Source organism: Phallusia mammillata, chromosome 2 (genome assembly GCF_965637545.1).
Source record: "Phallusia mammillata chromosome 2, kaPhaMamm4.hap1.1, whole genome shotgun sequence".
Classification (NCBI taxonomy): Eukaryota; Metazoa; Chordata; class Ascidiacea; order Phlebobranchia; family Ascidiidae; genus Phallusia; species Phallusia mammillata.
The window spans coordinates 6528099-6543038 of NC_137253.1; the positions used below are offsets into that span (position 1 = coordinate 6528099).

The 14940-nt window shown below is 38.4% G+C and overlaps 1 protein-coding gene and 1 pseudogene across 2 annotated transcripts; both read left to right on the plus strand.

Moving 5' to 3' along the window:
* Nucleotides 1-7904, plus strand: LOC145213398 (sushi, von Willebrand factor type A, EGF and pentraxin domain-containing protein 1-like; annotated as a pseudogene). The gene is made up of 12 exons (XR_013856828.1): nt 1-184; nt 770-955; nt 1590-1769; nt 2267-2379; nt 2652-2831; nt 4357-4533; nt 4621-4833; nt 5412-5588; nt 5814-6024; nt 6593-6769; nt 7245-7457; nt 7514-7904. The product of XR_013856828.1 is annotated as a sushi, von Willebrand factor type A, EGF and pentraxin domain-containing protein 1-like (transcript).
* A 3048-nt stretch (nt 7905-10952) lies between these two features.
* Nucleotides 10953-14705, plus strand: LOC145212878 (C4b-binding protein beta chain-like). The gene is made up of 7 exons (XM_080081125.1): nt 10953-11007; nt 11363-11479; nt 11918-12106; nt 12587-12763; nt 13934-14113; nt 14540-14653; nt 14695-14705. The coding sequence occupies exons 1-7, from the start codon at nt 10953-10955 to the stop codon at nt 14703-14705; spliced, it is 843 nt and encodes a 280-aa protein (XP_079937251.1).
* The last annotated feature ends 235 nt before the right edge of the window (nt 14706-14940 follow it).

Sequence of the window (14940 nt, forward strand, 5' to 3'; positions counted from 1 at the left end):
CCATGCGTTGGCATGCCAACCATTCCCTCGGATGGATCAAACAACCCAAGCGGAACGACTCACTCGGCCGGAACCACTGTGACGTACATGTGTATCGAGGGTTACACCTTGGTGGGTCCAGAGAGCAACACGTGCCTCCTCAACGATTCTTGGACGGAAAATACTGCACCAGTTTGCATGCTAAGTAAGTCGGTTCTCACTTTATTTTAACCTATTTCCAGCAAATATTATCAACTGACAAAAAGGTGGTAGGTGGTATACAATCAGCACATATCAATGTTTCAATACTTGTTGTTTATAGTCTGAAGTGCAAGTAAAAAATAAATTCATAAAAATTAAGTTCTCTGGCAGTTTTATTTTCGCTCGGGCAACAATTTTCAGTTCCTCTAGTACTCATAACTGTGTACTGTTTGTTAGTACGATTTGGTCCCTAGTAATTCTGTCAAAGCTTTAGCGCATTTGTTGATTTAGATTTCCCATTTTTTTGCTGTGGCGCTATAGATCTAACTAAGGATACAGCTTGATTTAATTTACAACATATTAATCGGTGCTGCACAAACTAGAAACGGTAATCAAAAATGCCATTAAAGTTTTCGGGGTACACTGAAAACGGCACTGTTCCTTATGTTTACTATTCCTAAATATATACAGTCTACCTCAAGTAGTAGCGTGTGGTGGCATATATGGTTTTACAACCGCTTGGTTAATCATACATTACTGTTTCATTTTATTTCTGAGCACTGTAAACGAAATAATTGTTTCGTTTCAGATTGTCCAGACCCTCCTACCAGTTCAAATTTGATCCTGTCTCCCACTGGACCATACATCCTTGATGACGTGGTGATGTATAGTTGTGTAAATCAGTCAGCCGTTCCGACAGTGATTTGCAACCTGTGTCAATCACCAGCAGGATCTTTGGAGTGGTCAGTACAGGTCGCTCCCACATGTAATGATGGTAAGTTTATTCATTAGGTATGGACAGGACCACGAAAATATAAATATTATGAACGAAGCGTTTACTCAGAACAGCGATCACGGTGCGCGCATATATAAATCATAATACTCTGTTTTGAAGGAGTTTTATCGAAAAAGCCGGCCACCAAGCATTTCCATACTGCATGTCACATCTTTGTGACCGCCTGATTCGGTGACATGCCTTTAGTGGGTTTTCTGTTTTTGAACTAAACTTTTTTTGAACTTTTGTGTTTGAAAAATTTTGACCCCTGTTAAAACTTTATTATTTATGACGTTTGTGAGCCCTGGTGCAAGGTACTTGGTGCGTTTTCTATGGATAAGCTTTTATCGTACTTACCTAAATTATTTAGATGCAACTATTTCCAGATTATCACCAAATACAATTAACGTCCTGTGGACCTCCCAATAACGTCTCTAGTGGTCCCTGAACCACCAGGATGAAACCACTGCCCTAAGCGCTAAACGTTTCTGCGCAATCTGCTCATTTTTTTACATTACATAATTGGTTTTATTTTAACATGCTAAATATCATTACAGTATTACTTTTAACCCAAAAACAGGAAAATGGCTTTAAATAAAACTGGTATTCCAGTTTAACTATGTATCTTAAACAGCTGATCGATGTGGATCACCACCCATGATTGAAAGCGACGGTATCAACCCAGAAAGCAGAGACTATGCCGACGGAAGTGAGGTAACATACCAATGCAACCCACGACGTAGCATGCTCGGGTCGGATTTTAATATATGTGAAAATAGAACATGGACCAATACAGCACCGAGGTGTATACAAGGTGCGCAAATAATTTGGACAATTCAATACAAACCAGGATAATTATTCCATTTCGACAAAAATATTGATACCAATTGGCTCTAATAATCGGATATCGAAAAAAATATATTGTTATCCAACATGAAGTAGTGCGTAAATAAACCAGTATTGGTTATTCAGCAGCTTTTTGTAAATTAATCGTCTTTTACATCAAGATATTGGCATATCTTTAATGAAAAATTTCCTATAAAGCGACAAATGCAAGAAAACACACAAAAATGTGCATTTTTACATGGGAGGCTAGGTTATATATACGCCTATTCAGTGGAGGAAATAAGAAAAAAGGCAACAAATGACACATATTTGCTGTTTTCGCCTTACTTCTGTTGGATTTTTTCACAAAATTTTGATAAATAAAGCAAAAAGTACTTATATAATTGTCTGCAACAAAGTAGAAAAAATGTTTTTTTGTAAATACCAAGAATATACTTTGAACCAAAACAACTGGTTTGCTCATAGAGTGCAAGGACTTTCAAGATTGCACAATCATTGCGGACTTTGATTACTGTAACAACACACTTAACACACAATCAATGAAGAATATTGCCGAAAATCATGCAATATTTGCATCAGTAAGTCAATGTTTTGGGTTTATTAATGGTGTGACCCCTGAGCTTTGGTACAAAAAAATTAATTAAAAATGTTGTAAACCACATTTTATTTAAACGTTTGGTAACTAAGATCTATTTTAACTGTATTACACCCAAAATATATTTTACAAGTTTAGCACTCAGTATTTATGGCGAGAAAATTCGTAATTTTTTTCACAAACAATAGTAGATGGTGTTTATGTATTGAACATGATGTTGTTTAAGGTTTACACGTTTATTTTTTCTCCACGCAGCATGCAGTGCACCGCCGGCAGGTGATGGCGTGAATGTTGCTCCCGCTGGTCCATACGTCCAAGGACAACAAGTCAACTACACCTGTGTAAGCAGCTCTCAAGTCGAGTCCTACCCGGCCAACATATGTTTAGATGATGGTACTTGGTTATTTGAACAAGAACCGACCTGCCTTGAAACGGGTATGTTACTTACAACTCTCGCAGTAGCGGTGTAGCTTCTTACATGATAACTCAAATATCGCAGTAAAACGATAGGTGGCTCCAAAAGCATAAGGCCTATTTGAGCAAAATCGTGTGAAAATGACAGAAAATGTACGAAATGGTCCAGCGCGCTTGACCCATATCCCAGAGACAGACTTTAGTACTCCATTATCGGGATTTGTCCCCGAAAGTGTCATGGAATCGAAAAATGTTAGAAAATTATGACGGCTAAGACTGTTAATTTGAGGTGAGGTTTTGTGATAAAAATATCAATAAATTTGACTCGAAAGTTAGTTCCCGACTTTTAATTTATGTCCTAACACTGAACTAAACTTATCCTTTACGTAGTCTATTAAAATTTAGCTGTCGTGAGTTCACACGTTACTAGTTCTACCCAAATTACCATTCTAACTTCGAGTGATCACTTTGCAACAACTGGTTGAATTCTGTCCGACATTTGTATGATATAACTTTTTAGTATTAAACGTTATAGCAGTGGTTCCCAAACTTTTTTCTTTTAAGCCGCATTTTAGAAAAAACAAAAATTATTTGGCGCACTTCGAACTTTTGAATATTTTTTTTAGCTGACAAAGGCACTAACTATGAGGTCATAAAGCCGCTATACAGGTCACTCTCATAGTTAAATAGCCTAGTTGAACATCTCAGAGACGTGGAGCATGTTGGCCTAGTGGTCTAAGCACCTGGTACTACTACTCTACTTGATTGATTTTAATTTCAATATTTTTTGCGGCACACCTAATGACATCTGGAGGCACACCAGTGTGCCGCGGCGCATAGTTTGGGAACCACTGCGTTATAGGTTTGGTGTAATACGTTATAGGTTTGAATGCAGAATTAAATCGTCCTTAATGCATAATTTTGCTACTGCTGCCATAGTGCTTGTTAAACTGTGAAACTTTGTAAAACAATATGTTAACCCTCTTGTATGACGCAACCTATTATGTCGCAGCTTATAAGTCTCTTGTGTGTTAATGTTTATGAAAGAGATCGACTTATAACTGACATAATTGACAAGTTTTACGATTTGATGTTGTTATATGTTAAAATGTCGGCTATTTACACAACTATACAATGAAAAATGTCGGTTACTTATGTAAAAATGTCGGCTACTTACACAACTATATAAAACCAACCAAAAACAATTGCTTTGTTCCTGTTAATACAAATGTAATGTAAACTGCTTCAAAATAAACGAAAAATACACAAGAAGAATGCTCTACAAAAGCGAAGATCTCGTTTTCAATTTTTTTAGGATTATGCTAAAGTTGTATTCAAAATTTTATAAGCTGTTCGTGCTTACTAAACTAACTTACAAATTGGACGTGACATGTCTTAACCAAACTGTTAATAAACATTTGCCAAAACGTTTGAATAAGAAAGCATGTCTCATTTTACGTCTATTTGGGCCGTTATGTTTATCATTAAACTTATGAACGGAACCGTGTATAGTGTTCCAAAGTGAAATTGTATTCATCTATTCCAGATTGTGAAAATCTTCCAACTAACCCGGACCTTATTAACACACCCAGCGGAAGCGAGCATGAAGACGGGGTTGTGGTGACTTACAGCTGTCCGGAAGGCTTTCAGCAGCTTCCCCCATATAACAACACCTGCAGTAGTGGAGCTTGATCAGAAGCCGAAGCCGGCCAATGTCTTAAAAGTAACTAAATGATTCCCATAACACACATTGAAAGACGTTTAAAATCGCGTATAAACTCAACTGAAGTGCTTACAACTTTTTTAACAGTTTGCAGTGATCCCGAGGTGGCCGGTCCGTTCATCACAGTATCGGGTTTTGACTTTCCTACTGAGCTAGAACTCTATAAAGATCTAATTACGAATATTGTTGTCGGGTTTACGTACCATTTCGAATGTACTGGTGGTCGTCTTGAGGGAGCTGAGAGCATCACATGCTTATCGAACGGTTCTTTTTCCGCCGAGCCTCCGGTTTGTATTCCAGGTTAGTACGTCCGTTTTCGTCGATTTAATTGTCCACACTGCAATTGTTCTAAAATACTCTTGTGCCGGTGTCATCTCACCCACTTGCAATAACGTTTGGTACCATTATTAAAAACTTAACAATGTTGAAAACGACACAATATAAGCAACAAAATATGCACCCTACTTGTCCCACTTGTGCACAACCAAATTAATTTGCGTTTAGTAAAGTACAACAATGTAAACTGGTATATGGAATAGTCATTTGGGTGAATTTTGGGAAAAAAATGGCAAACGAACTGCATTTAAGAAAAAAATGCCAGCATAATCCAACTAAACCAAAATCAGCAACCTTCTTAAATTAGCCTGGCTGCTGGGTTTGTTGTGCTACTACTTAAGTGCAATGGAGACAAGAGAATACACGAATGATTTTTTCCTACCCTTAATCTGTAACTTTTTTGTTCATTTGGGTTTGGTTAAAACAAATAGGGTTTGGCCGAAGTACCATGTGCATGTGCAGTTACCACTTAAGTGCTATTATTACTGTCAAATATTTGGACTTGGTTACGCTTATTTAGTGTGCTGTTTATTGTGTCGTAGATTGTATTGATTTGCCAACAAGTGCCAATCTTAGCAACACACCAAGCGGCACAGAACATAACAACGACACTGTAGTGACATACAGCTGCCCTGGTGGTTATATACAGGTTCCCCCATTTAACAACACTTGCGAAGGCGGGGCTTGGACTGAACCAGAACCTGGAAAATGTCTCATAAGTAAGTGTACGGTTTCAATGGCACACAGTGAATGGATTTAACGTAGATAAGCTGCGACCTGTTTTAGCTTTTGGTCTGCATAGACGCTTCAGGGTTGATCCCAGTTAAAGAATGTAGGTTTGTCTAAACCTATAGTCCTATACTAACGCAAAATGAAATTGCTGGATTATTAGATGTAAGCTATAGCAAAACATATCTTGACTTCGTTTTTACTTTTTTGCACAGTTTGTCCTTTTCCAACCGAGTTAGGTCCGTTTCTTCTTGTGGGTGTTGAAGTACCAGTACCAGCTACGCGTTTATGTGAAGTACATTACTGAACCTGTTTCCGGAGTAACGTTACATTAGCAATGTGGCGGTGGTCGACTTCAGAGGGCTTCGAGTGCTATATGTTTGGAAAACGGAACATTTTCAGCTGAGCACCCCGTTTGCATACCAGGTTAGTACAACAGCTTTGTGACAGTCAAACAACGTAAACTAATTATCAGGGTTGCCATACTTTCCTTTTTTTGTCCTTACTTGAAGGGAAATGTTTTTAAAAAAAGTTAATTGCCCTATTTCCTAAGAAATGTCCTCGTTATTGGCATTTGTCTTATTTTAACGATTACAAGTCAAATCTGTCGTGAGATTCACGAAGTATTTTCTACGAACAAGGAGATGCTGGAACAGGTCGTTTTTGGCCAAACCTACGGCATGTGACATGTCATGTCTCGTATAAATGCAAATATTTGTTCATAAACTTTCGTTATGTTTTATATAAAAGTTAAATTTTTTAGTTGTCCTTGTTTTTGGGTCCATCGCGATGGCAACCCTGACTATAAAACCACTTGGCGATACAATTACATTTTGCATTAAAGGACCAGACACGGGGTATAATTAAACTTAACCTACTTTGGTAATGATTACAAGGCTCGACCCGTTTGGTGCTGATCTGTATTACTTTAAAGCATAGCATAGTACTTTGCATGATGTGCAGTACATTCAATTGGTGTGTATTTTTGTTTTAGACTGCCCTAATATGCCAACGGACCCCAATGGCTTTAACACACCTGATGGCACAGCACATAACAACGGTACTGTGGTAAATTACAACTGCACTGACGGGTATACATTGGTTCCTCCTTTAAGTAACGCTTGTGTGCGTGGAAATTGGAACGAATCTAAAGCTGGAAAATGCTTAAGACGTAAGTATCGCTTGTTCCTGACATCTTATATTGCAAGTAAAACAGAATATTATGGTATAAGTTTGCCTTGTGTCTTGCGCCTCAATGCATGATAAGTTTTACTTAAATCTATATTTAAAAAAGTGGTGTTAGTTCACTAGATTTTGATTTTAGTGTGCTCAGACAATATTAATTCGATGATACATTATTATTATGAGTAGACATTCTTTAAATGATTAGACTTTTGTTTGACTTTTTGCGTGCATGTACGCTTAATTTATCATAAGTTTCACGTTAAAGCTATATTTTTTCATTGTGGTTTTACTTCATGAAATTTTAGTGTGCTCAGACAATATTAATTCGATGATACAGCATTACTATGATTAACCATCCTTAAAATGATTCGACATATTGGTATGTTTTCAAAATTAACCATACTAAAGACAAATCGAATGAAATAGTAAATGCAAAAAAATGAAACTTATTTTTTGTGAAGGTTGCGACAATCTGTTCGGTTGGGTTGATCCATTGCACAACAGTTATTTTGTCATACCAGAAGATGTCTTGAAATATGCGCAATTTCTCACTGGTGCGGTTGCTGGAGTTAGGATGAACTTTAACTGTAGCAACGGTATTCTGTTGGACTCGTCGTCCACGGTTTGCCAACAAAATGGTACCTGGACCAAAAACTTGCCTGAATGTCTAGCAGGTAAGCCCGCTTTATCGGGTTTCATAATCCCCGAAACAAATTTCAAATTTATTTAGATTGTGGACCTCCTGAACTGGGCAATGACCTCGAATTGGTGACAACACCAGCTTCATTCACAGAAGATTTGGTGGTTCAATACCAATGCAAAAATAGTGCAGACATTGGAGACGTAACTTCTACATGCCAAGCAGATGCATCATGGAGTTCGACTGACCTTCCCGACTGTGCACCTCAAAACCAACCATCAATCTATAAAGGCACAATAAACGACGAAATTTTGCAACTGATGTAAAAAAAACTGTAAATTGTTTCCTTAAATCCCCAAATCTAACTAAAAGTCTTGTATATGTCTACTGTTGGTTGTGCTTCATTGATGTTTTGTCCTACAGTGACCCCTGACCTCTTTATTTAACTCGCAGTTACCCGGAATAAACCAAATGTGAATTTATGTGACTTTGGAGTGTATGGGGCTTTTTCATAATATCGCGTGCGTTTGGGAAACAACATGTGCACACTTAATAGGCATATAAATAAGGTCGTTACTGAGGTTTTCGCCGTTTATACGACGTTATTCTTATCTTACGTCATTAGAATGAAAGTTAAGCTGTTTTGTCAAATGATATCAGATGACATTGGTTGTCAAAACTTACTAATGCACGAATAAGTTTATGGTAGAAAAAGTGCCACTGAAAGCAAAACGCAAATGAAAAATAGTCATGCATTCGTGCAAATGGTAATTGGGATATCATTCATTGAGCTTTAATCAAATGATTCTGCGTTTGCCATTTGCAACACATACACAACTAGATTATTAAAATGATTAGTATGTGCTTTATGGGATGAAAACGTGTAGTTTTTGAAAAACAGTCATGAAGTTACTAACAGTCATTCTGTTATCAAATCAGCACAAAACCCAACGAATCCTTATAGTACTTTGCTCTAGTCAGGTTTGTCAAAACATTTAAAGCAGCCTAAAGATAAACCGAAACGGCTTAAAACACAAAATAGGGATCGACCCGTGTGTGCTGATTAATTCTGAAGCAGATATAGGTAGGTGTACCTGTACACGCGAAGCTTTCTGGTTGGTTAAAATCCTCCGCAATGCGGAACACTGCCTCGGTGGCATGAGGCCGCAATGCGTTAAAACAGATTGACAAATTATTTCCGATTCGTTTACTGCCTAACAATTGTTCGGCGTGACGAGTCATTCGTTCGTTGGAACGATCCCGGGACGCGTTCGGCGTGACAAATCATTTCCCCTTTATCACTGTGTTGCTTAGAAACCTCGATGGTATCCACGTGGGGTCTATCTTTTTGTCGCAGTGCCTGATTAATATGCACACCTGTGAGCAATTTCGCTTCTGCTGTACGAAACATAATCATCGCTAAATAGATTTAGGTGGCAATAAAAACAAAACACCACAAGCTATACATTTAAGCAACTGCATGGCAGTCATTAACATAAAGAAAGCTTTGAATACTATATCAATACAAATATTAACACTTAAATCACTCTTTCTAACATCTAAGAAACCAAGATCTTTTGTAAGTCAGTTTAAAATGAGATTTAAGCACAACATTTTAAAACGCCGTGACCTGAAATCATGTTTTGACCAACATAGCATTTTTGTGCTCATCCCGCAATGCGGAGGAATTCAGCCAATCAGAAATCTCCACGTGAATCACAGCAGAACAAGCTCCAATAACGCATGCGCCACCTAGAGACCATGTAGGACCGTTCTTGCAAACAGGCAAAATGCTTGGCAACCTAAGCTAACATCACTTCTTCAAATAACCTCTTGCTTTGACGAATATTATACCATATCAGGGCCTTATACCATTGGCAGCTGGTGTATTAGGTGCCCACGCTAACAGCTGTTGTGTAGGATTATTCGTGTCACACTTAATTACATAAAATGGACAATGTATTAGCTACAACTTTGGTTTAGTGTGTTGAGCTCAAAGGCTAATGGTTTACAATGAAAAGTGTTTACGGCGAATAACGGAAAAGCATTAGGTCGTTACAAACCTCGAGTTTCATTTAGTAAATGGAAACAAATGTTTGAACAGAACAATCAAATCATTTGGTAAATGGAAAGCAATTTGAACAGAACAATCTACAAACCAGAAATATCTGCCAAAAAGTGAAACATTTGTGGAAGTGCACAAGACACGATTGTTAGATCAAGATTGAATGCCTTGCATCTACACCATAATATATAACAACGTCGGTATCAGGGCAACACATTAGATGCTATTTGCAAAATCCATATAGTAGGACAACACATTAGAATTAGATGATAATTGCAAAATCTATGCCAGGACAATGTATAAGATGTTATTTCCGATATCTGTATCAGGCGCAAAGAGCAGAGAACGGAAATGCTCGGAGCTCCTGAGGAGAACATCTCACACACCACATAATAGGGTTTAACACAACGTGGAAGCGCTACCTGGAAATCGGCGGAAACTCTTTGTCATCGCTCGTACCGAGAAGGGTTGCTCGCTCGGCGCAATGCGGCGGATTTCAACCAATCAGAGTACGGGACGTAGCAAACAGTTTTGCAACCTCCAGTTCGAATGCAGAATCTCTGCACAATAGCTATCGCAGGTGGTAAACACAGTATGTGTTAATGTGCAGTTTGGTCCTCTATGTAAAAACATATCAAACATTGACCACTACAATAAACTGGCGCCATATTGAGTCATTGTATCCCCATCTACCAACACTAATTCGTGTTCCGTATCCAAACGTTGCGTTTTAGGCCAAAAAGCTTTTGAATCGCCCTTGAAGTGTCAATAAGGGCCGAAATACTGTGTTTTAAAGACATTTCGTTACAACTACTTGGGTACCTTCAACTTGCAGTTTTTCGAAAGAGATCCCAATTGAATTGAAAATGCTCAGCTAACAGAAACGCTTTTAACGTGTTTACGGTCCCACTATTATCGGCAGAAGAACACCAAGCCCCCCATGTGGGATTTAAACTTAAGATCTTAAACTTTTCCAACGAGCGAAAGCATTGACAAACATTCACGTCCAAAAGCATGGCTGAACGTCAGGATTTATATTAGAAACATAAGAGCGTATAACTTACAATACTTGGCACAACCTACTAACCACACATACAGACCTCATTGTTAAGCAGAGGTGGTTGGTAAACAAGCGGAAGCAATGCGCCAACGCCATTGTCGCATTTGCGAAAACATTCCGCAATGCGGAGGATTTCGACCAATCACATTTCACCATAACTTGGAGTGAGTTACAGCATCAAGGTTTTTTGGTTCATTCGGTTATGTGGTGTGAATAGAAGGTATCGTCATAAATTGCTAAGGTGTTTCATCAAAACGTCTTTATGCTGTAAAAAGATGTAAATACTAACTTGTATATGCTGTTAGTTTTTAGCGGATTGTTTATACTACAGACACTTGGCATTGTTTTCGCTGTGTTCTTTGCATTCGCATTAGAAATCAAAACTTCTTCCAACAAAATTTGTGATGAAGATTTTTCTTGTTGTCTTGGTAGTCGCATTCGGCTCGGTCTTGTGCCAAGGTAAGTAAATAAGTTAAGGGCACTTATCTGAATTCACGCTTGAATCGAGCCTGAATCCGAATCGTTTTCAAAACCCACCAATAGGCTCAAGACCTAGCAAAATTGCAATACAAGAGTATGAGTATAAATACAGGTTTGAATTGAGCCCATTTACTTAAAACTTAAGCCCAAACCCGATACGAAAAGCCTAAACTGCCTTTCAAATCCGGTTTAACTCGCATAACTAGTAGGGTGATAAATGTGCAATGTTAGCACGACTCGGCAGTTACGCTTTGTCATCATTTTTAATGTTTTTGGTTCAAGTAGGAAAAAATCAACTAAAAGTTGTAGTTTCACTGAGTTCACTGTTCTCCAGATTGCGTCGATGTGTTGCCACAAAATGTCTGTAATGCTTACCTTTCAACCGGACAATGTGTTCGCGTTGACATGCAGGTCTCGTGCTATAAAACTTGCAACCCATCAGAGTGTAACGGTAAGTGTGAATTTATTCTTAGAAAAAAAAATATAAGTCACTTTTATAACCTTACTCACTAATTTAACGACAAAATATTGAAAATAAAAATGTCTCTAATGCTTTTCTGAGAAGTTTTGTGTTCAAACAGTATTTGCTTTTAGATGGATTTTCAACAAATATTTTCGCAGGCATAGATTAACTGGTCTACAGTCAGAGATCCCACCATTTGGGGACCATATAAATTTTAATGTTTTTGACATATTAATTAAAGTTGTTTATGTATAAATACATAAGATTCTGTCCCGAAATGAATCTATCTTGAAAAAGTTGATGACCATACAACGTTAATCCGCCATCAAAAATTTTAACCCCATCATTTCAGGAAAATTAAAGAGAAATAACTTTGATGTTTTGAATTTGTGCATCAGGGAAATTTATTATAACGATATTTTTCAGACACCCCCTGTCTTGGTTTACCACAGATCCCGTCAAACGGAGGTAACACTCCAGCAGGAATATCCCATGCTGCTGGAACCATTGTAACCTATAACTGCAGTGCTAACTATGTCCTGGTAGGCCCTGGAAGTAACACCTGCTTGGAAGATGGAAGCTGGAGTGAGAGCACAGCACCCACTTGCGAGCCAGGTACATCCGAGTGTAAACAGCCTGTGCATACGCGACTTTCGTCTAATAGTTTTTGTAAGTATGTTTGTGAAAGCTCCCACCTTTGAGCAAGCCGCGGGAGCAGTTGCGACTTTAAGAGTTTTTTTTCAAGAGAAATCAATATATATCCGCTACATGGCGCTAACGCGCGCGTACTAGCTAATAAGCTTAGTTTAAAGCACCAACTTATTACCATCTGTGTAACTTTTTGGCCATAACGGCGCCTTTGTAATTTTAGAGAGCTTTCGCGGTCCTAGCTAACTCTGTTAATGAAACTGAATATGAGTTTGCGAAACAAAACCTGAAGTGGACAACTAAAGTTTATTTATTCCTTGCAAAACTAATCCCACATAACACAAATGAATTGGGTTTAGTCTCGACAGGCTGTACCATAATTAAGTTGCCGTTTTTTGCTTTTTATTTTGTTCTGTCTAAACAGTATAATTGTATTTTTGTCATTAGAATGTCCCGTACCCCCAACCAATGCCGAACTTTCAATTCCCCCCAGTGGGCCTTACAAAGGCGGCGACACGATTACGTATTCGTGCGTCGACCCTCTTGCTGTGGAAGTTGGTGAAAACAAAAGCACTTGTAACGGAACCCACTGGAGCTTGGCTGTTCTCCCAACATGTGACGCGTGTAAGTTTGAACTGTTTTTTTAAGACTCCAGGGAAGTTAAACAAAAATCTTTTAATCTAAGATTTTCATGTCAATATGTACTTTCAAATTAAAAGAGTAAATGATTCTATAGGATTAAGGCTTCAGTGTTTTTGTGTGTGTTAGTGTTTGGCAACCACCGGTCCGCGGCCCGGCACCGGTCCGCGAGGAGTTTGTTACCGAGCTGTATAATTTTTCAGATTAAATGCTATAAAACATTTTGCCCATGTATCCCGGGGATGATAACTATCTTAAGCGTTTTTATTGCTAAATATTTGTAGTATTTTGAAGACCGGTCCGCGATAAAATTTTAGTTTCTAAAACGGTCCGCAGTGTATAAAACAGGGGTGTGCAACCCGCGGCCCGCGGGCCACAATCCGGCCCGCCAGACCATTTTGTATGGCCTTCAACAACACTCTGATTCAGAGCAAGTAAAGGTGCAAATTTTAGCAAAAAATGCCCGCTGGTTTTCGGCAAATCCTAAGTGGAAACTTACAATTTTATTCACCCAGACCTATGATCTTCGATTCGCACTTGGTGCTTGTTGCGTAACTGCACCGAATGTGACTTAAAAAGCTACTTTGCTTAGTAAACAATTACTTTGCTCTGAAAGGCAGTGTTGCGACGAAATTTACTTGCACCTAACATTTTAAAGTTAATTTGGTAAAAACGAAGTTGATTTTCGTTTTGTTGCTACAGAGTGCGACTATGTGTCAACAGCTGTTATAGTCACACAAATAGCTCTACCCGGTAGAGTGTTTATTGGCGTGTGCAGCCAACATTTTAAACGCAAAATTACACAAAACGTGGGGGTGTGTAAATAATATCGGCATGATATTATAATGCAAGTCCCACCAACAGTAGGGAAAAAAACGTGTAAATAAATAGTGTACATGAAAAAAATTGTGTGGCCTTCGCTCGATGTCCGAAATTAGTTTTAAGGCACACCGACGAAAAAGGTTGCACACCCCTGGCATAAAAGGTTGCCGACCCCTGTGTTACCAGTGTTTCCCAAAGAGAGGATTTTTTGAAACTTGAAGGGAGGAATTTACTTTTCATAATTTTACACTTGGTTTATAACTAGACACTTTCGTTTATGTTTTTATTTCGGACTTGTGTAACATTTATTTAACATTTATGCGTATTACAAAGCTGATGCATGCGGCCCCCCTCCGATGATTACAAGCGAAGGTATTAACCCAGAAAACCGAACTTACGCCACAGGCAGCAGCGTCACCTATGCATGCGACGATCGACGTTTGCTGAAACGTTTCGACACTAACACGTGTTTGGATGGGACATGGTTGTATCCTGCTCCAGTTTGTTACCAGGGTTTGTATTTCAAATGCCTAAAAGCAGTTCATTACTGCAGTTAGAAAAACATTGCGTTTTGATGTGCAATGTCCGAAACCAAAATGTTTTGATAAATGCCCAAATTAGACCGGAATGCGAAATTTATTAACAAACATTTGGTCAATGGTGAATTTATGCTCAAATCACCCTAGTTTTAATTAAACTGAAGAACCCCAAATAAACCCGACTTAAAAAATCCGGAAACTACTTACCACTCCGTTCTTAGCAACAAATATGTTTCTTTGCATTTCACTGCACCCTAATTAAAGCGCCTTGAATGAAAATTAGCTGACAGTGTAAATATAACTGCTTGAAAAGCAACCATTGCCAATGTAGTGAAAATGGCAGCCACAGTCAATTTACTATACAACAAAAACACAGATTCATGAACGTTGCAATTTGCAGATTGTGCAGACCAACAAGATTGCACGGTTAACGTGAATTTCAACTACTGCGACCACCCAGACTACGAGGCTGACAATTTGGAGTATTGTCGTAAATCATGCAACAAGTGCACTAGTAAGTCTTGTATTTAGTTTGAGATGTAAAATCTGTTTTAGCCGCCTGTTAACTCGTCCTACTTTACAAGCCACAATAATTAACTGCACTTAAAACATAGAGTCCTAAATCGAGTAAAGAGTAAAGAGAATCAATTGGTGATTTTAAAGCTGTAAAAACAAAACAAAAACATTAAAAGAACACACCACAAGAGTGTTTTGCCGAAACAATGAAGAATAAAAATTTTGTGTGTGTAATAGATTGCACTACACCCCCGGCCGGCGATGGTGTGAGCGTAGACCCCTTTG

Excerpts from the sequence above, each read along its gene's own strand:
- LOC145212878 (XM_080081125.1), top strand. The coding sequence starts at position 10,953 with ATGAAGATTTTTCTTGTTGTCTTGGTAGTCGCATTCGGCTCGGTCTTG. Across the intron at positions 11,008-11,362 it reads CGGCTCGGTCTTGTGCCAAG|ATTGCGTCGATGTGTTGCCA; the intron begins GTAAGTAAATAA and ends ACTGTTCTCCAG. Across the intron at positions 14,114-14,539 it reads TGCTCCAGTTTGTTACCAGG|ATTGTGCAGACCAACAAGAT; the intron begins GTTTGTATTTCA and ends TGCAATTTGCAG.